The 22,587-nt window shown below is 46.0% G+C and overlaps 1 protein-coding gene across 3 annotated transcripts in view; it reads right to left on the bottom strand.

Annotated features, from left to right (window-relative positions):
• Nucleotides 1–22,587, bottom strand: part of Nedd4l (NEDD4 like E3 ubiquitin protein ligase) — a 323,634-nt gene that overhangs the window by 120,523 nt on the left and 180,524 nt on the right. For all 3 annotated transcript variants that reach the window (XM_004654771.2, XM_004654774.2, XM_045134685.1), the window contains one exon: nucleotides 20,515–20,568. In XM_004654771.2, the coding sequence (XP_004654828.2) occupies nucleotides 20,515–20,568 (54 nt within the window). The remainder of the gene's footprint in view (nucleotides 1–20,514; nucleotides 20,569–22,587) is intronic.

Genomic DNA, 22,587 nt, shown 5'->3' with positions numbered 1-22,587 from the left:
GTGGAGTCCAGAAAAATCCAAAACCTTGCGGGCCAGCAGTGTGGCATTAATAGTAGCAAAACAACGAGAGATCTTGTCCGGAACCGTAGGACCTACACTCCAAAGCTGTCCTCTGGCTTCCGTGTGCACACAGTGGCACCTGGATAGCTATATACACTAAGATGGTTTGAATCCAATGTCCCCCATAACTGTACGTTGAATGCTTGGTTCCCAGATGGTGGCAATTTGGGTTAAGAAGCTTGCTGGTGGAGGTGTTTTGCAGGGATTGGGGGAGGCTTTGGGGTGATACAACCAGTGCCCCCTTGCCAGAGTTCAACCCATTCTCTTGCTGCTATCTTTCACCTGCTGTGACAAGGAGTAGCGTCCAGCCTCTGCTCGTGACAGGCTTTCCTTGGTGGAGCTCCCCTCAAATCTGTAAGCAAACTAAACACTCTCCTCCTACTGGCTCCTACTGACTGTTTTTGCTCGTGTTTTGTCCCAGCAAGGAGAAAATGTCCGCATACACACACACACACACACACACACACACATAGTCTCTCTCTCTCTCTCTCTCTCTCTCTCTAATAAAACTAGCTAATGCTTATTAAGCATTGATAGAGGTCAGGCACTATACTAAACAGCTGGTAGGTTTAATGAGATTAAATTATCCCACTGCATTTGTGCCTCTCATCTTGTAAAAACCTTGTAAAAAAAAAAAATCTGATTCCAGAACTGCTTCACGACACAAGGACACAAGGAACACAAAAGGCGCTGTCATGGGCTTTATCCAGAGAGAGAACTATCAAATCCTGCCCTCCCATCCTGGATACTCTTACCACCTTCTAGAAGGTTCTTGGCACAAGAGAAGCAGAAAAACACTTAAGAAGGGCGGGCTGCTGTACTGAGAGACCCACTGATGAGCAGGAAAGCAAGACGGGACCAGCAGCACATGTATCTCAGAGACCACAGTGGTCCAGACCCCATTGATCCAGGCCCCGCCAGCACCGGTAACACGTGCAATTGTTCAGCAGCGTGAAGAACGGCTAACTCATACAAAATCCGTGGCCACGGGGTCACCTTGAGCCAAAAGATTGGGACATGCTCGGGATGTTCTTGGGAAAGAGAGTAACGAAAGTGTGTGAACTATTAGCCAATCTGAAAGGCCAAGCTGTCCCCTGGGTGGTTGGTTCACTTGGTGAGGACTCCAGGTGGCCCAGATCTGGCCACAGTTAACAAACCCCACTGCAGAAGGAAGAGGGTTTGGGCATCATGCCACCTGAGACTACAGCGCTGGTGCCACCTTCCTGTGTGTCCCTGGACAAGTGACTGCACTGCTGGGTTTAAGACATAGCCTGGGTGACCATTTTTATTATCCTGCTTTCTACAGAGTGAGGAAAACCTCTCTGAAATTATGAAAACTAAGACAACTGACTGCCTCTTTCAAGAAGTGCACTTTCAAAAGCCGAAAGAATGTACTCAGCAGTATTTACAGCAGGAAGACACTTCCGTTAAGGGGAAAGATCTCTGCGCTCCAGCCCTGACAGGCCAGACCGGTCTGCCCTGGCGAGAATGAGAAACCCACTTTCACTTACTCCTTGCCATTGGAGACTGGTGAAAACAATTCATTCTTTCCTTTCTAAGTAATGGGGGAGATAAACGCTTCTATGTACACCTTTGTAAACATCCAACAGAACATTCTGTGGCTCTTTATGCAATGTAAGTGCCTCCCAATCTCACCTGAAGAGGAATTTTTTTGGGGGAAGCACTTGTCCCACCTGTAGAAAGAGGCACTAAAAGGTACCTATCTGTCTATCTACTGCTCATCTATATGTAGATATAGACACTATATAGATAAGATATATAGATACACAGAAAGATTTGTGTGTGATGAAGGAAGAGCAGGTTAGATAGCATAAGTACACCACACCAATAGTTACGACTGCCAAAACTCAAGTTTTAGTGTCAGTTACAGCAACACCCTAAACTAGTCCTTCTCATTCCTCAATGACACCCGAAGATCATATTCCTTCTTCCTTCAGCCCCCCTTCTCCACTCCATGCCTGCCCACGAGTCTCTTGATTGTGCCAGATCAAAATCAGTCAACATCTTCGAATGTAGTCGCCATCATTTTAGAAGATTCTAGACATTAGGAGTTGAGCCAGGGTCTGAAGACGTAGCTCAGATGGTAGAGTATTGCTTAACATACAAGCAGCTCCGGATTCCATCCCTAGCATGGCACAGACCAGTCCTGGTGACACATGCCTGTAATCCCAGCACCTGGAGGTCGAGGCAGAGAAGCATTGAGAGCTCGAGGCCAGCCTCAGTTATGCACTGAGTTTGAGGCTGGTCTGGGCCACCTTAGATCCTCTTTTACACACACACACACACACACACACACACACGCACTCACGCAGAGGTTAATGTGTAATCCTTTCGGCCACACTGCCATTTAAGCACCATTCTGAATGTGAAGTGGGAGGTGGAGGAACCACTCAACGTGCCTGGAAATGCTGGAGTGAACATAGAATGCTTCTGAGTTTTCAAGCAATGGTGCATTCCACGTATCACAGCTCCAGTCTGGAAATACCGTTCATTATTACCTCCTGCCCGCAGGGCACCCTCCCCTCCACTCTCCCCCTTCCTCCTCCCTTCCCCACTTTGGCAAACCTTCCTGCATCTGTTTAGCTTGGCAGCACACATCAGCATTCCAACAGATGTCACCTGGCCACAGAGTGAAGATTGCAACACACTGGGCAGAAAGGAAAAACAACACAGTGGGGTTTCTCCGAGTGGAGGTCCTGGACCTGCAGCCCAAGGCTGGCAAAGGAGGCCTGGCATCGCTGCACGCCCTCCCTGAGCAGGACCACCTGAGATTGCTCTCGGGGCCCCTCTCTGCCTGATGCCTCCTGGCCGGCTGGCTCCTCCAACAGCGAACTTCTGCACTGGCCTGATTTCTTCAGAGCTGGCTGTGGCCACTTCATGATGCCCATAGAACTCCTGTCTATTCCACCAATTTCATAAATTTCAGCGGCTCAGACACAGGCACGTCTGTATTTGTCAGCAGCCCCTGAACATGTTTGTCTGTCTCTCTCCATGTTTTCTCTACCTGCCCAGCCTCACAGGGAAATATATGACAAAGTGGAGAACAAACCCATGACCCAGAAATCAAGGCCAAAAAAAAAAAAAAAAAAAAGGTGCAAAAGCCTTGCTTCTAGCAAGTGCTGCTGAAGTGCCTCTCTCTGGGGGTGAAGCTTCAAGATAAATGAGCTATTTTAAAAGCTGGGTATCTACTCTGTAGCCCACACATTATTCATCAATGGACAATATGCCCTATAATAAAAGCAATCTGCATTAGAGGCAGACTCTCTGGTACAAAACTGCAAAAATACATCCACCCACGTCCTGGCATGACACAGGCAGCAGAAAGCATCTTGAAATATCACTCCCTGGAGGAGCAGAAAAGCTCCCCATTCTTCTAGGCACTGTATCTTGGAAATGGAAGGCTAAATACTAAAGTGGGACAATCTGTTTATAGGACCCTGGTATCCCTGGGGGAGGAGAGCAGGTGTGACATGGACCAGGGGACCAGGATCTGCCACACTGGAAACTGGCGAGTGTTTATTCTGGTTCCTCCTGCTTTGATCTCATCAGTACAGTGACCAGGATGGTCTGTCCCTGCTCTACTTAAAGCCTTCCTGTGACCATCCATCTCCCTGTGTGCACCACTGGGCCCTCCCTGATGTGTTCACCCCAAGACTGTGCCATCTTGATGGGCTCTACATCCCAATACCACACACTTAGTACTACCATTGGACTTCCTTCACTTTCTTTTTTAAAAATTTATTTTTTATTTATTTATTAGAGAGAGAGAGAGAGAAAGAGAGAGAGAGGGAGGGAGAGAGAGGGAGGGAGAGAGAGAGAGGGAGAGAATGGGCACACCAGGGCCTGCAGCATCCTTGTGCATCTGGCTTACGTAAGTGGGACCTGGAGAACTGAACCAGGATCCTTTGGCTTCGCAGGCAAGTGCTTTAACTGCTAAGCCATCCCTCTAGCCCCACTTTCTCTCTTTTTAAAACCTTTGTATGTGTGTGTGTGTTGCGTGCATGCATGGGAGACAGAGGACAGAGTGCAGTTTATCATATTGATTTGTTATTTTTGAGTTAGCGTCTCTCACTGGCCTGCAGCTTACAGGTTAGACTAGACTGGATGGCCAGAGAGCCTCAGCGACCCTCTGCCTCCTCCTCGGTGCTAAGACCACTCAAGTGTGCCACCAGGCTTGGCATGTTTGCGTGGGGACTGAGGAGCAAACTCAGGTCCTCACGCATAGCAGGCTCTTCAGACTTAGTCACCTGTCCAGCCCCGTTTCTCCCACTCTCTGGGCACACTTGACTGGCGAGGACCTTTGCACGTGCTGTCCCTTGCAAGGGTGTCTTTCCAGTCATGCGCTCTACGCCCTCTGCATCTGCCGAAGGGGACTTTTCTTGCCCCCCACACCCCCAATGCACAAATCCTCCACTGGCTCAACTCCACTGCCCCTTCCTTCATGGCCCGCTCTGCACCCTTCTCACACTGCTCCGCTCTCTGCCTCCCTGCGAGCCCAAATGCGGGTTGCATGAAGGCAGGAATTTGGTTTGGTTTGGTTTGCTCACTGCTGGGCCCCCAAAATCTGGGAGGCTGCCTGGCTTCTAAGTGGAGCTAGTGAGTGTTTCCTGCCTTATCTACTAGCATGTTCACTCGGCCTTCTTTGGTCTCAGGGGGGACCGACCTGGGAAGTCCTGCCCATTTGTTCAAGCAGCAAAAGAATTCTATCAGTCAGAGGCAGGGAAGTTTTAGAAAAGGTTTAAATAAATATTAGTATTACATGAGTCAGAATAATGACTATCTCTTTCCTCCTGACATTCAAAACAAAGGACTGAAATAGCAGCAAACCTTGGTGCTTAGAACCATCCAGGTGTCTGTCCTCTGCTCCAAACCAGAAGAACAGAGACGCATTCACATCACTCAAGCCCCTCCCACCAGGACGGCCCTTCAGTCCCCCACACAAGTGCGTGAAAGGTGAGAAAAGCCACTAAAGGCAATGGACCACCTTTGTGTCACTTCAGACTCCCTCATCTGTGTGCATCTCCTCTTTGCACAGGAAAAGAACCTGCTGCTTGGAGATAAAGCTGTCCCCATGTCTGCCAAATTCCCAGCGTCCTTCAAAAGTTTAAATTATCTGTGCGAGGTCTCTGGCAAGACACAGCCAGCTACTTTGCAGTGGTGTTCCCAGAAACCAAAGTCTCAAATTCTTTGCAGATTGGCTCAGTTATGTTTTCATGAGGCATTTTTTAAAGCATTACTCCTTAAGAGTGATAGGTTTTCATCCAAAATTAAGAGGGTTTCAGGGCTCTTAATTTTAAAATATGAAATACCTCTTTTGTGTAAATTAAGGCCCTACTCTAAAGGCAATCTGCAGGCAAGAACTCAGTATCTATCAATGAGACCTGGAATCTGAAATTACCTTAAGAAACCAAGAATGTTGGTGTGACACCAGAACTTCATGAATAAAAATAATACCCATCCAGCTACCCACTGACCACTTCTCTCTCTAATGCACACACATTTAGGTTGACGTGAAAATATAAAAATTTAGAAACCAGGAGTTAATATATTAAAGGAAAGACTAAAAGAGCATTCATTCTTAAGAAGTCTAACAACTTACATGTTCTACATTTACTGCACCACAGCCAAACAATTATTTTAGTAGCTGATACTTAAAAAATATATACATATTTCTTTCCATTTCCTTGCTTTTAGTAACTCTATGGAGAGCAAACCACACTAAAAGCAGAGACCCAGAGGGGCAGAGGGTGTGGCTCAGCGGTAGGGTGCTGTGTCCGCATAGAGGCCCCAGCCTGCATGTCCAGTCCCACAAAACAAAACAGAAAATAAACATCTCTTAATAAAAGACCTCTGCTTAGACTTGTAACTCCACCATTTCAAGAACTTTAGACCTTGTAACTGACCTAAAGGTAATTGTTTTACAATCACTTTAAAGTCCTATCCATGAACACTGCCACCAGCAATTTCAACATTATTTTACCCTCAAATTCTCTAATTTTATGTATTTCACAACATAAAAGGTGTGAAGTGATTCACCCTGGAGGTGTGTGTTTCAGCCTTTACCACCACAATACCTTCGTGTGTGACACTCCCCTGCACACCTTTCCCTCCCAGTGCAGGGCTGGGAGTGTCCGGAGGGTGGGGCAGCTCAACACCTACCTAGAATTATCTAGAACTTTCGATATAGAGATGGGAACCCACTGGCAGAAATATGTTCAGAGAATCCCAAAAACTGAAAAAGATATACTATCTGAGCAACGCATGCTCATCATTAGGAAAACCATCTGTTGTTTTCCTCACTTTCTTTGGTTCACAGCTCAGAAATCTAATACTTTATACTTTGCAGAGCTAAAGCTATCCAACTTTTCCATTCCCTTGTCTGCTTCCAAGGCTTGGGAATTTTTCATCCTTCACACATCTGATACTTAATGTTAACTGCTTCTTGTCATAAAAAATTTATATAAAATTAGTTTTGAAAGTTCTGTGTGTGTTGTGTACTACAGCCTCTTGCCACTGCTAATAAACCCTGACACTTGTACCTCTTTTTGTGTCTGGCTTATGTGGACGACCGGAAAATTGAATTTAGTCCTGCATGCTTTGCAAGCAAATGCCTTTAACTACTGAGCCATCTTCCCAGTCCTAAAATTCTTTGTTTTGTACTTGTAGGTTGTAGATCTGATCAATCTTATGAAGTTTTGCTAGTGTCTCAGAGACAACTGAATCTGGTTTGTTTTAATGGTGAAATCACGGATGCCTTTTCTTCTTTAGTTAAATCTAAATATGTTTAAGTATGTGCGCCATCGTGATTACAATGAACAGTCTCTGGGTCACAGTATAGAGTAAGGACCAGCATTTTCTAATATAATGTCATTGTAAATTAACCACTGGCCTCCACACAAACATGCTGAGACATGCATGGGCATCTGCACACACATATGAACACACACACATACCCCACCACCACTGGACACAATTCAGGAGAAAGATGTGGCCTCACACAGGCATAATGACTTGAATTCTCACCTCTGATAGTCACCATGATGCATGCTGGTAGGTAGAGCATTGATCAGGATTCTAAAGAATCATGGGTTTTGCTAATCTGAGGGTAAGTCAACTTATATACTGAAACTAAATTTGAATGGTTATAGTTTATTACAATTCATTATCTCTTTTTAAATTATTTATTTATTTGCAAGCAGAGTGAAACCCACACACATGGGGGGGGAGGGAGAAGGAGGGAGGGAAGATATGCCCATGGCTTAAGCCACTGCAAATGGACTCCAGATGCATGGGCCACTTTATGGATCTGGCTGTACATGGATACTGGGAACTGAACTGGGGTTGTTAGCTTCGCAGGAAAGTGCCTTAACTGCTGAGCCATTTCTCCAGCCCCAATTCATGATCTTTTTATTCAATTAAGTATAAAAATCACAATCAATACAGTCATGCTTTCTAGGCTGAAGTCTTTTAACTAACAAGGAAAATAAAACCAAAGAAACCTGGAGCTATGTTGTTAGTTTACCATACTGAACTGGGATTCAGTCTCTGAGAAAGTGAAGACATGTTGGTAATTCAATGTAAAATTAGTCTGAAAACTCCTGAATTTAAAAAAATACAGGATTGGGGGAGTGCTAGGAAGATTGTTCAAGTGATTAAAGGCACTTGCTTGCAAAGGCTGCCAGCCTGGGTTTGATTCCCCAGTACCCACATAAAGCCAGATCCACAAAGTGGCCCATACATCTGGAATTCATTTGAAATAGAAAATATGCCCTAGTGTGCCCAACACCCCCCCGTCTGAAAAAATATAAATAAAAGAGGGTTCAGGGTGAAATTTAATATGCACATTTCAGTATTTGTTACATCTCAAATTTCTGTTCTACTCAACATAAAATTCTGGACCATGGCAGATTTCCCCTTCTTTAAGAAGTAAATATATGGCCCTATATTTTAAAAGGACATGAAGTAAAAGTCAAGCAGTACAATTATGAAACTAAAAAGGCTCTCAAAGAAATGGGTATATCACTACATTCATGGGTTAGTCAGTATATTTTAAAACATGGTATCTCACAATTGATCCTAGAAAGAAGAGAAAAATAATCCATCTCTAAGGAACTGGCTAGATCATCAAGTAGGTCTATGCATAAGAAAGATCTCCCATCCCCAGCCCATCTGGATCTCCCTCCGAAAGAGGGAGACAGCGAAGGTCAGCTTGTGCGAAAAGCAGATGCCTCGCGGTTATTCTATGTGGCAGTTAAAGCTACTTGACTCACTGTCATCTCTAATATCTGGCTGTGTAAATTCTAGGGCCTGGCATCCAGATCCGCCTGGGAAACTTTGTCTCTTGCTACCTGGTAGAACTGGGTCCATTCTGCTAATATTTTAACACCGGCAGGTTTTTTAAAAAACAAGGAGGTTGTGTGAGCACTTAAGGAAATTGATACAATGTTATCTGCAAGTTCTATCCCTGACTCCATTTCCAGCCCTGAGACACAATGTATCTGAATTCTGAAATGTAACAACTCCCTTCAAAGCAAAGAAAGAAAACAGGGCCTTTTCCTGCTCAGATGATACTTTGATTCCCTGAAGGGCTCCTTGTCTGAGATAGGGGAGCACTTTTACTCCAGGGTCAGTACAGGCTATGGTTCTAGAATGATCTGTATCCAAACAGGAAGCCTCTTGAAACTCTATCTGCCGGCCTTCCATCCTGAAACTACCTTCCTGTTCAGACATGGTAATGCTTGCAGACACAGCCATGTTCAGGACATGGCACAAGAGTGAGGGTTCAGGGGCACTCACACCAGGCCATCCATCTCACTTACTTAAGCATACCCCACCCCCCACCGCCCTAGCTCAGCTGCAGCGCTATGATCAAGAAATTCAGAAAGGAAACGCCCACTGAAGGGTTGGAGAGACGGCTTAGTGGTTAAGGTGCCTGCCTATGAAGCCTTCGGACCCATGTGTAAGCCTGACACACAAGGTGATGCAAGCATGCAAGGTCCACATGAACACAAGGTGACACACATATATGGAGTTTGATTACAGTGACTGAGGGCCTGGCTCACCTATTCATGTTCATATTTCTCTCTCGCATAAAAAAAATGCCCACTGAAAACATTCCACGTTGGTGACGCATCCCGCGTCAGTCAGTTCTGCTCCCGAAACCCCTGCACTATCACAGACGCAGAAACTCACCCTCTGAAATACCTCCTATCCCTAGTATTTTCTACACTCCCGTTTTTTCTTCTTTCCCCTGCAGGTGCACCTATGTGTGTGAAGGTGTGTAGAGGCCAGGGGAAAAACTTGGGTGGTGTTCCTTGGGGACAGTCAACCTCCTTTGAAACAGGCTGTCCCACAGGGCTGGACTAGCCTGAGAGCTCCGGGGACCCACCTGTCTCTCCTTTCCCGGTGCTGGGGTTACAAACCGGGCATTTTATGTGCACGCTGGGGATCAACCTTGGGTCCTCACGCTTGCTAGGCAAGCCCTTTAGCCCCCGAGCCAGCTCGCCAGCACTGCACTCCATTCTGCAAGCCTTTTCAATGCTCATTCTGGGCAGTGGCCTGAACGGCTGGGGGCTGAGGCCTGGTTGGGGTTCCTTCTCAGCTAGGTCCACATGCTTCCTGTGCTGACGAAAGAACGACTGCATGCAGACAGGATAACCGATCTCAGCAGCCACCAGCCACTTCCGGTTGGGAGTTCCCAGCTTCCTCTGCCATTTAGAGGCTGTTGCGACCTCATGGAAACCATGCACTCCTCCATCAACAGTTCCAGAACCTATGGCTTTCATTCCCCCCCCCCCCCCTTAATATTGCAGATGTCTTAGCAGGGCCACTAAGAGTTAAGAAAAATGTGTTTAGGGATTTTGTTTTTGTTAATCTCTTCCAGGAATAATGTGCCAGTAATTATTTTTATTAAAACAATCTGCTTGATGTCTTCAAGGTGCACAAGTGCTATCATTCAGATTATCCTCAATGACTGAAAACATCACCTAGCCAGACACAAACACCTAACTCTGATCAAATTTTAAGATAATTCTTTTAAAGATTTTGTTTTTTATTATTTGTGTGTGTACACGCATGCCCACATATGTATAGGGGCGTGTATTTGCCACTGCGCAAGTGTGAAGGTCAGAGGATGAGCTGGGGGTCTTTTTCCTCCTCTGGTTTCACCCGTGAGACAGGGTCTCTCCCATCACTGCCACTCGTGAGCTTACAGATCCGCCTGGCTCGGCCTCCCACTGCTGCGGTGCGCTGGGATCACGGAGGTAAGACTTGCGCCTGGCTTTACGTGGGCCCTGAGGAAGACTGAACTTGGGGTCATCGGGCTTATAAGCAAGCACCTTTAACCGCCGAGCCATCTCTCCAGCCCTGATAATTTTAAGATAGCCTTTAAAAATTTATTTTTTTATTTGAGAGATTATAAAGAGAAACAAAACAAAATGAGAGAAAGAATGGGCATGCCACAGCCTCTTGCTGCTACAGCTGAACTCCAGACACATGTGCCTCTTTGTGCATCTGGCTGCACCTGGGTACTAGGGAACCAAAACCAGGCTGTTAGGCTTTGTAAGCAAGCACCTTTAACTGCTAAACTATCTCTCCAGCCTTTTCTATAATTCTTGGTTTTTTGGGGGGTGTTCGAGTTAGGGTCTCCCTCTAGTCCAGGCTAATCTAGATCTTATACTGTAGTCCCAGGCTGGCTTCGAACTCACAGCAATCCCCTACCTCTGCCTTCTGAGTGCTAGAACTGAAGGTGTGTACCCGGCCCTCATCATAACTCTTAATGAAACCACTATCATCTAGTCTTATGAACTGTTATGTAGAGATAACAAACTTCTTAGTAATATGTGTTGTGAAATAAGATTTATTTCAATGACTAGAAAATTCTGCCTTCAGGCTTAGCCAAACTAAACAGCTGTATCCCTTAGGTACTCTCTCTGAAAGGCAGCATTCCTAAAGCGTCCCTCATTTTAAAGTCACATGATATGGAAATTTCACACAGCTAGCAGGATACTGCCTCTCACAAGCCTCAGCTTGCATAAAGCACAAGGGAGCTGCACCGCCAGAAACTGACCATAGCAAAATGACATGGTGAAAGTCCCTGGGAAATGCAGCCAAGATGTTTGCAAGTTAAAAAAAAAAAATCAACTACTGCATATACAACTAAAGGTCTTTTTCTCCAAGGCACAGCTCACAAATCAATTCTTTTTTGAGAACTGCGTCATCACGGGGCTACCATAAGGACAAAGGGTCGGCTAAGACCAGACAACAACAGAGAAGAACTCACAGCTAGTTACTAAAGTCTCCATTTCCAGGAATGCCACTGACACATGCCATCCCATGTTCAGTACCATGGGGATCAGAAACGGACTGCTTGAGGTCAGTACAATTAACTTCCTAGGCAAAGACTTGTACACTTGGCTCTGAAATCAGGCACCTCTGTGGAGGCCACCTCAATACCCCTAACTAGCAACCAGGAATGGCACTATTTTGGGGGGTTTTGGGTGAGGAGGACCAATCTTTAGTCAGCTGGACATTTTTATTGACAACAGAGCAGGCTGAAGAGGGGGTTTGGGTACCCGAGGCCTCTACGTCGGTAATCTGCTCCACTGGCTCTTTGGGTTCCTAAAGCTGTCTCCTTTTTCCATAAGACACCAAACCAAGTCTTTTGCCCAACTTTTCAGCAAAAATGTCCCACCACAAGGAGCACTATAACTTCTACTGTCTTAGCACAAGCACATACATGCATATGTATGTACAAATAGACATGTATCTATTAGGTCAGTCCAATCACGTGTGCATGGTGCGCCATGGAACACACACAATGCCAGGTTTTCACACCTAATGACAGCACGCATCTTACCTGGCACTGCAGATCACTCCGTGCTGGCCAGGAGCCGGGTGACACAATGGCTCCACATCGCATTCTGAGTTCAACAAACAGAAGAGCTCTCCAGCTGTGAAGTACTACACCATGACTGTCGCCACAAGCCCCAGTGCCCGGGGCGGGGGGACACCACAAACCAGGGCCAGCCCTGCGCACTGCCCGCATAGCCTTTAAAATACCCCCAAACCAGTGCGATCGTTAAGTCACATAATATGCTATTATTCTCACACATGATCCCATGATGAGAGGTCATTAGTACATCTGAGAGAAAAAAATACGTATACGTATACTTCCTAAAATCCAATCCAAAACCGAGTCAATGAAAGGAATACAAGTGTTTTCCTTATCCCAGCAGTACTGTTGTGTTTTCAGGTGAACATATGATAAATACATTTCATATACACAGAGGACTTTTTAAGGGTAAAAAAACCAAACTAATATTTTTTTCCTGTGTAGCAAAAGCACATTATCTGAAAGACATTCAAACTGAAATCCTCTCCAAATGAAAATTGTTTTCCAGCAAGATGGAATATTTTTATTCACAAAAAGCTACTGTGCCATTTCTAGGGAAGCTGTATGTCCACAGAAGCCCTGGGAAGTTCCGAGCTGAGGTAAAGGGAAGGGGTTTCGCTCTCCCTGCCAGTCTGGGTTGGACTTCAAGAATGGCGGCTTCTGTGTCCAGTGGGTCCACCTCCTGCTATTTATGTCACAGACTCTTGGGTCTGCAAAAACCCCAGATCATCCTAGAACTTGTCCCAGCAACTAGTGCCATGTGACACACACAGCAGACCTTAAACACTTACGAACACTAATGGGATTAGACTTCTTGGGCTTGTAAAACATAGAGCTCAGCAGTTGTCCTGAACAAAATAGTGTGCAAAGTGTGTGTGTGTGTAAGGGCTGGCCTAATTCCCTCAGAGTAACTCTAATGCAGCTAAGAGGCCCAGAGCCAGACCAAATGACCAAACTGAGACAACAGCTAGCTTCTTTATTAAATGACTATGAACAATGCCAAGCATTGAACACATGAATTCCAAGACCTCTGCGAGACTTTGCTTGACTGAAAGCACTAATATAGTAGAACCAGTCTGCTTTCCTGGTGGAGGCCAACCTGGCCTAAAATCCTTTATCATATCGGGTTCCCCTGGATTTCTAAGAATGTAGCTGATAAAAATACACACACACACACACACATGTTGCAGCCATGTTGCATTTTTGATTTGGTCACTGCTGGATGTTTAGACACACATCCACTTAACCATGTCATAAGATCACAGCGTGTGACATTGCGAGCATATATATCTATCTGGAGCAGAGTTCCAAATCCAAAAGAGATTTTTCTATATCACTCAAAATGCAGCTCATAACCAGTCTTTTTCATTTTTCACATAAATGTAATGATGACATGCACCCTCGGACTAATGCAGCAGATATTCCACACACACAAAAAAGCCTGGTGGTGGCAGCCAGACTGCAGACGCCCAAGTGAATGTTTTCCTTCGAGATAAATAAGGCCGAGGCAGCTGCTGGCTGAGCCCCACACCCTTGGTCTGCAGGAAGCATGTTTGAAGTTGGTGAATGGGCAGATGATTTTGTTAGGTGACCAGTTCTGCTTCTGTTTTCAAAGGGGGGAAAAACAAAAACACGCTGTCTTAAGAGAAAACCTGTTGCTTGCCAACCATGTACTAATTACTTATGCATTTAAAAATACATATGAAAACCCTTCACAAGGAAGAATTGACTCTCGCACAAGCTCTTCTGACCAGTGTTTACATTTTTAAATTAATAGAAATTGGCTTTCTATGATATAGTCCTTGCAAATTAGGAAAGCCCTTGTGAGAACCATATGATTTTAGAATATTCTATTTGTTTTTTAATTTCACTAGAAACTCCAGAGCATCTAGAATTAGATTGTGGCCATGCAAATACATTCAATATCTGAGGAGCAAAATGGCTTTTTTCTCTAGTCACTTAGCTGAGCAGCTATCAAAACCTTAGAAGATAAATCCATGGTACACGGTCCTACTTGAACCTGAAATTGTGCTGCTGAATTTGAGCCTACAAGTGTCATGATGGTAATTTCTTGGGGTGGGTTAAAAGCTACTATGTTATGAAAATGCCATGGAAATTGTTATTAGGGTGAAGGAAATATGGGTTCAGATAATCTGGCAAAACCCTTAGCCGTTCCCTAATAAAAGGGTCTAAAAGTGAAAATAATACACCAATTTCTTTTAGCATCCGACTGTTCAAAATGTTGAAAAAGCAATGATGGGAGTGTTAAAGCTTATTTGAAACACGCACACATACCCCTTCCAGACACAAATCACTAAAGGGCCTCAAAATTCTAGAATGAAACTCAGCCACCTACTTTTAAAAGCCAAATGAAGTCCACATCCACACAGAGAGTGCCACAGACATTTTATGTTGATGTCCTAAAACTGTTCATCACACCAAGTTTGGGGCAAAGTTGAGGGACTTGAGTCACAACCCAGGGAGTTTGTTCTTTAAGAACCACTGGATGGTTGGGGGCCAGAGTTAAGAAAACACTACCTGATCAAAGTTCGTGTCACACTGAACTATGAAGGCTGTGGAGTCACTGCAGGCCTGCCCGAGTCGACAGCTGTCTCTCTGCACTCCATTTCACTGAATGCGGCCATGTAGCCAGTCTCCCCTCAGAGAAGTCTGTCTCCACAGCTGGCGACAGCTTACTAGTCCTTACACAGCATCCTTGGCTTCCGCACTCAAGTGGGCCCTGTTAAGTCACACTGCTGTGCAGCCATGAGTGAGGCCCCAGCACAGCTTCCTCTAATTGTGGTCCACAGCCAACCTGCTTCAAAAAGACATCTCTTACTGCCTGCAAAGTGACAAAGCTCTTGGTCAGTATTACCCTACGGGGGAAAAAAATAATAATAATCTAAGACAGTAAAGTACAGAACAAAAACTAACGCTTCCCTAGAGCAACAAGGATAATAAGAAGCAAGCTTTTGCACACACTGGTTATTAAAAGATGGAACTGCAACCTTTGCAACCACCTCTCACCTGTATCAGATAAAAGTTATTTTTGTTAAAGGCAAGTTATCACTGACTGGGTTTCCAAGTGGTATTGAAAATACATTTCCAATGTCGACAAGTTGGGGCAGTGACTTGAATTTTGGCAGACTCATTTTTAAAATTCTTTTATTCAGATGGAAAAGTAAACAGAGCATGTGTTTTGCTTAGATTTCCAAACCAGACAAGAGCTCTGACTTTCAGGCCTTAAAGAGATCTTCTGAAAGGCCCCTACCCCAAACGCTCGACTACAAATCACGGTCACACAATGTGGCCAGACACCGGGTTCCACTGGCCCAAAGAAGGAGACTCCCTGATTGGAGGGTGCAGCGTATTTACACCGCACACAAATCAGCTTTCTGGGTTGGAATCACCCCTTCCGAATGCCTGGCACACAGACGAGCAGATGAGGACTTACCCGGGCGCCAGCTCCTAGCGGACCGGCGATCTTGGCATTTTCCTCCTCAGGTTTCTGGAGAGCATCTTCAGTCCCCCGAGTCACAAGAATTCGGAAATGCTGCTGCCCAGCGTTTTGATCTTGCCTGATCTTGAACATGCACCCTGGACCCTGTGGCGTCCTCTCCACTGAATTCGTCCTGCGAATCTCCGGTGCCATCCTACCAGCCCGGGACAGCATTTCTGGGGCACCTCGTGGTTCTTCCGTGGGACTCACCCGGCCTGCTCGGGGCTGGGTCGGGTATGAGGTGCTGCGCTCTAGCCGAATGCGGGGATACCTCACCAACCTGTTTCCCTTCGTCCCAGTGAAACCAAAATTGAAGTCACCGTCCAGCCCAGGAGCAGCACCTGGCTGGGACTGCTGCAACTGGAAGACGAAGCATCGCTTCCCAGAGGAGCTTCCAGATGTATCTGGAACATGCTGCAAGGACCAGCGCCTGGGCTCTGGGGCCTGGCCATCGGGGCCGAAAGGCAGCAGCCGCACTTGACGCACATCGGCGCTGGAGGCCCGATGCTGGATGCGCAGGCCCGGGGTGTCCTCCTCGGAGCCCTCAGCCAGGCGGGGACATCGCATGCTGCGGCCACACATGCCATTGACCTGAGACCCCAGGTCCCAGGCTGCCCTCGGAGGGGAGCTCCCGGGGGTGTCCCTTGGACAGGGTTCCTGGGAGCCACTCTGGACGGAGACCCTCGTGGCTGTGGTGGTGGCCATGGCCTGGTCGCCAAGGTCAGCCTGAGCACTCGGGGGCCGGTCATCGGGACCCTCGGGTGGTCCACAACCATCCGTGGCCCCATCAGCGGCCTTGCGCTGCAGGGAGATCTGTACGGAGGAGCTGCGCGTGGGCCTGGAGTCCACCCCGGCCAGGAGCTGTGGGATGAACATGGAGGAGCTGCGCTTGAGCGCACCTATGCCCTCGCCCTCGGGCAGGCCGCCTCCGCTGTCCTCCCCTCCATCCTGGGTGCAGGGGTGCGGGCCGCTCCTCCGCGGGAGCGTGTGAAATGCCATGACAAAGTCCTCTTCTCTCTCCTGGTCTAGGATCTCTGACTCGGGGGCTGTATTGCTTCGACCTGAGCCAAAATGAAACCGAAGCCGATGGGCCATGGTGACCAGGGGGGCCAGCTGGGAGAGGGCGAGCGACAACAACACTCCAGGCACTGCCAGAAGTCAAAAACCGAAGGCACCAACTCCAAGAAAAAGTGTCCCATCTGCCAAACCTTTAGCACTGCGGCACCAAGAGCGACAGATAGCAGAAATAGCCCAAGTGGCAACCGGCATTCCAGGCATGATTGGGTAAGAGCAAAAAGCTCTCATCTACACTGTGACCGTGGGTAGGATGGCCAGAGCCACATGACCGCCCGTCCCCCCTCCAATGCCAGCCTGTGGGCTTAGGGACGTTTCCCCTCTCTCTGGCTTAAAAAAAAATACCAGCAAGAGCCTGAAACTGCACCTTCCCAGCTGCTGCTTTCCAGTCAGAAAGGGGCGGCCCAGCAGGGAGCTCTCGCAGCTGACTGGGGCAGAAAACACACTCCAGCCATGCCCTGGGGCTGTAAATCTGACCACATCACACTTGCAGAGCATTGCTCTCCCCACGGGAAGGCAGCCCCTGCCAGGGACCCTGCCCGAAGCAGAAGCGAGCGGACACTGGCATGTGCCCATCTCCCCGCCTCAGCCCAGGAATGGTCCGGAAAGTAGAGCCGGGCTGCTGCACTGGGGGTGGGGACCTTACACAGGCATCAGATGTTGTGTTTCTGTTATTTATGATATCACTACACTACCATGACGGAATGCAAACTAATAAAACGTACTATAAATATGATCGCACACCCCACCGAGCTGGTGTCCCTTTAATGGGAAATAATTAGCCCATGATCTACAAGTCACAAAATAGCCAAGCGGAGACGCCCGAGGGGCGCAACACTGCAGTTAGTGGAGTGCCTGGTTCAGCAACTGCTACGATAAACATCGTTCATTTAAACATCGTTCATTTATTTGTGTGTGTGTGTGTCTGTCTTACACAGGACTGTTAGGCACATAAGTGGCAGGGACAAGGAACCCAGCTTGAGAAAACATTCTCTCATATGCCAAACAGGAGGGACAGAGACAGACAGACAGACAGACAGACACACACACACACACACACACACACACACACACAGAGGGGTGGGGAAGGGAGGGAGAGAAGTAAAACTTAGGAAGGGTGTTCATGTGGTTTTTGTAGCCATTCAACTTAAATACCACACAGAAGTAAGCTGCCTGTAGACTATTGTTTTCCAGGGGAAAGTCAGCAACATGACTATTACCACAGTTGGGATACAAACCTAGATTCTTGCTATGTTTGCAATGAGTCAGGAAGAACCTGGGAAATAAAAGTGCATGTTCAAAAGACATGGGATTTGTTGTTGAGTTGGAAATATTTGGTGTGTCTTAAAGCCTACTATTTTCTATGATCCAGAAACATCAGTTACTTAACAAAGAGGTTTATTTAGAGGGAGTTTAAAAAAAAAAAAAGAAAGAAAACCACCCAAGAGGGGAAAATACCAAGTTGCAGAGAGTGACAAAAAGCTTATTTTAAAATCTGCAAAGCATGTCTTTGTCAACAATTCCAGAGAGGGGAATGTGAGGATTAACCCTGTCTTTGCATGAACCCAATCCTGTTTCCTAAAAGCACGAGTTCTGAAAGCCAGAATGACCTCTACGAAATACCTGGAGGCTTGTTTGCGTCATGCTAGCAGGTTCAAGCCCCGCCACAGTCACGCATTGTCTTTGCTGGGTTAAGAGACAACAAAGCAGAAGCCAGCGGGAGCCCTGGCAACACTCTCTGCTCAGTAGCAGACAGCCGGGCAAAGCAAGGTGCTCATACCATCAGCCATAATTGCTCAGGTAAGACTTGAATTCGCAGAGGTTTCTTAAAAGCACTGCATTCAAAGTCCTCTTTTTTGTTCCCAACTCAAGGTCCATGCAACTACAATCATTATTTTAGCTCATGGCAATGGGGAACTTAAGTTGTTTTAAACAAATTTCTCTTAATACAAGAGCATTAAGCAATGCATTAAAACACATCAGACATGTAGTGAATTCTGATCAGATCTGTCCCATCTTTCATCTTAAGAAAAATTAGTTTACAAGTCAGGCTCTAAGGATTGGTGTATGGAGGCATAGGGCTGCCTTACAGCACTGGAGATAGTCCATTCAGGCAGTCCTCGCTGGGTGAGGGCAGGAGTTGAACCCTCCACAGCTCACTCGGGCAGCCCATCAAGAAGGCACCTTTGGGCTGGGGAGAAGGCTCAGTGGTTTTAGGCCCTTGCTTGTAGTGGCCTGGGTTTGATTCCCTAACACCCACATAAAAGCAGATGCACAAAGTGGCACATACATCTGCAATTCAGTTGCAGTGGCTACAGGCCCTGGTGTGCCCATATTCATCTTCACTCTGCTGTAAGTGAAATTTAAAACAAAGCAGGTACCTTCACCCAAACAACAAAGGGGACTCCATGGTACAAAGTAAACATCTCAATGTAAAACCACCAGAACCCCATCTTCATAATTCATAAAGCAGGCCCAGTGTGCTACTTTTCCATTTGGAAAATAATGCCAAGCATGTCAGTAAGGGTGAACATTGTGGCTATTTCCTTCCCAGTGCTGGCCTGAGACTGAGAAGATAGTGTGTAAGATCTTGAAGGTGTCTCCCAATGGCTGTTTCATTATGCAGACCCCAACCACGGTTTTCTTATCTCAAGGACATGGCTTATGTTGGAAAAGCCTTCCCAAATACACATTCTGATAAAGTCAAGCTATTCAAAAGTTTATAGAGTTTCAATAGAAGTCTCCAGAAAGAATGGTTCATAAGCACTTTTCCTTTAATCAACCAATTCAAGTAAGTTTGGGGACCATGAATGATGAAAACTGTTTTATTTTAATCCTACTCTTTTCTCCCCCCCCACCAACCCCTCCAAGGTAGGGACTCACTGTAGCTCAGGCTGACCTGGAATTCACTATGCAGTCTCAGGGTAGCCTCGAACTCACGGCGATCCTCCTACCTCTGCCTCCCAAGTGCTGGGATTAAAGGTGTGCCACCATGCCTGGCTTTTTAATCCTACTCTTGAGGATACTTTAAGACTTACTTCATAATACCATTGTGTTCACTGGTATAGCAAGACTATGTGGTTCCTGGGTACATGCTGCAAATGTTCTAGTTAGTTAAGAAAACATGTTTTTCAGTCAAATTTGCTCTGAAAACTGCATTTCCAAAATGAGAATTTACTTATACCTCCTATATATCAATTTACATCTATATCTATATCTATCTATCTATCTATCTATCTATCTATCTATCTATCTATCTATCTCAAATGCTTTGAGCTTATATCAGCTCAAATCTTTGACTTTTGCTTCATGGAGGATGGACTGTCATTTCAAGCATGGCTGCGCTGTTCTAGGGTTCTAGTGCTCAGGATGACCCAAGGCCTCACACAAGCTAGGCTTTACCACTTGGTCACCTGACTCTTCCTCCTAGGCCTGATGCTTGGTTCTTTCAAAATTACTGTTCAAAGACTTCTCTTGAGAAAGAACCACTTTAATTGCATTTGCTAAGTAGAGTCACTTGTTCCTATTACACACTGTTAATTAGATTTTCATTTCCTCAGAGAATGGCTACAGCATTTTTGTTAAAGGCATCTTATAGGTACAGTATGGGTTACATTTAAAAAATTGCCACAAGGTTTGCTTGCTGACACTCTTGAAGGCCTTCTCAGAGATACGCTGATTTTTCTGTACACCCCAAACTAAGCACAAGTGTTTGGACTGAGGTTATCCACACAGACTTGCACTAATATTCACTACGAACACACACATATACACACAAATACATTTTCTGTCTTAGCAACACACAAGTACATTTTAGAATTGTGAACTTTAACAGCAGAACAAAAATAGGCTTCTTTTTGGACATGCGTACTGTTGTAAGTACAAATAACAGAGAGGTTTGAAACATGCTCTTCCCAAAAGTTTAGTTTTTAAGAAATGATGCAAAATTCAAAAGTCAACGACTCACCAGTCTGTTTTCGTCAAACACTTCAAATAGGAGCCTATGATTAGATGGGTTTACCTGGAAGGAATATAAATAATGTTTCAAAAACCAACAGGCATTATTGAATAAGAGACAGAAAGAAAGCAAGAATGCTTGACAAGCCCCCCCCCCCAAAAAAAAACTGTTTAACATAAACATTTTGCTTGTCAGGAAAGCCTGTGTGTATTAAATAAAATTTATCTACTACTGATTTTGCTATTAATCGATCCTTGATACCTAGGCCCATGAGCTAAAGGCAAGGCCCTCAACTGTGTTTCTAGGAGCAAAAGATGATTCAAAACAGCTCTAAGGAGGATTTGATCTCCTCTCCAAGGCATCCCAGTCTGCAGAAGGAGGGCCTATTCTCACCAAGCCCCCCACCAGCAGACTTCCTGGCTCAGATGAGGACAATTAAAACAGTAAGAGGAGGCATTTACCATAGGGGCTTGTTTTCCAGGTATTAATCCCCTCCCTGTCAGCATGACATGGTCTTCTCTAATCCTCACAGCAAGCCAACGATGTGTAACTATCACCTCAGTTTCACACAGGAGGTGCTGAGCCCATGTGGGAAAAGCAACCTGCTTAAGCAGAGGTTGCTCTAGGTCTGTCCAAATGTCGCAGCTCCAAGGTGCTCATGGCATTGCATTTGATTCTTCCTTTGACCCACACTTGCCCAGACAGCCTACATAATGCCACCCATGTTTGGACATCATTGACTAACTACCAGCCTCCTCAGCACCTGCCAGGGGATCTCCTTCAGCCCATCACTGCCCGTCAAGGAATTGAGGCGCCTGTGGAAGCACATCTCTCTCTTACATGGGTGTCCTTTGAGGCTTGTTGGGGGGAGGGGGTTCCCAAGGATTCAAATGGTTATGCTGGATCTGGGACATGACCCAGGTCTACAGTGACTAGGCCCTGCCTGCTGCCTGCTGGAGCAGATGCCCCCATACCACAGAGTGCTCAGGAGTTTGACCTGGCACCTCAGCCCTCGGTCTGCAGACCCCTTAGGGAGAGAGCAAACAGATGGATGGCAGGGTCATCAAGCCCTGGGAAGGGGGGCACACCCCCAGGGAATGCATCCGAGGGCAGGACTAGCAGGGTGCACACACTCAAGTATTTGTGAAGGGAATAAAGATCTTTTTTTCTTACCAGAAATAGAGCAAAATTAGAAGTTAAAAATGCCTGTATTCAAGATCCATTGAAAATAAATCCATAAAGTTCACATAAATGTGGTTCAAATGAAAGTAGTGTAAATGATTTGGAGTTTCTTAAAAGGTGTATCTGAGTGTTAACTAAGGGCCAGTGACAACCCTTGGCCCCTCACCAGCTTCTGTGTCCTGCATGAAGTGATGTACAACCCGTATGGTAGGGGTGGAATATGGGAATCTACCGAGTACTCAAGTGTCAGCACATCTCAACTCTGGATGTCACAGCCACACACGCAGGGTACACTCATCCAAGTGTGGGGCCCAAGGACCGAGGCAGAAGGCAGGACTCATGGCTCCAAGGGCAGCCTGCTTCCCAGGAGGCCGTGCTTGCTGAACAACCTAATCTGAAGCCTTTTGAGATGGAAGCCAATTTTTCCTAGCATAGCTACGCCCCTAGTTAAAGTGTGTGTTTTTAATTTTAAGAAGGCAAGACCCTTCTCTTAATTGAATAGCTGAGCAGTTTAATGCTTCTAAAACTTTTAGTAGCAAAACCTAGTAATAGCAACAAAAACTCACCAAGCAGAAATCTCAGTGATTCACAGAAGGCAAGCCACTGCACAGCTGCTCTAGATATTAGATTTTAAAGGCTGAGGAAATGTGGCCTTATTCATGGGTTTTTTAAATCCCAGGAGGAACTGTATACTGCACACAGGCCTATACAGTAAGTATTTGAATTATCAAACTGTCCTTTCTAACTGGAATGGAATTAAGTTGTCTTTTTTTTCCCCTTTCCTTTCTTCTTTTTTTAAGCTGGTAGTGTTGGGTATCAAACTCAGGGACTCCAGGATGTTAGACAAGCATTCAGCCACTGAGCTACATACACCCCACCCCGTAACTGGTAATGCTTCAT

The sequence above is a fragment of the Jaculus jaculus genome, chromosome 15, assembly GCF_020740685.1.
Source record: "Jaculus jaculus isolate mJacJac1 chromosome 15, mJacJac1.mat.Y.cur, whole genome shotgun sequence".
Lineage (NCBI taxonomy): Eukaryota > Metazoa > Chordata > Mammalia > Rodentia > Dipodidae > Jaculus > Jaculus jaculus.
Note: the sequence above shows the minus strand (reverse complement) of the source record. Positions and strands in the feature narration are given on the sequence as shown.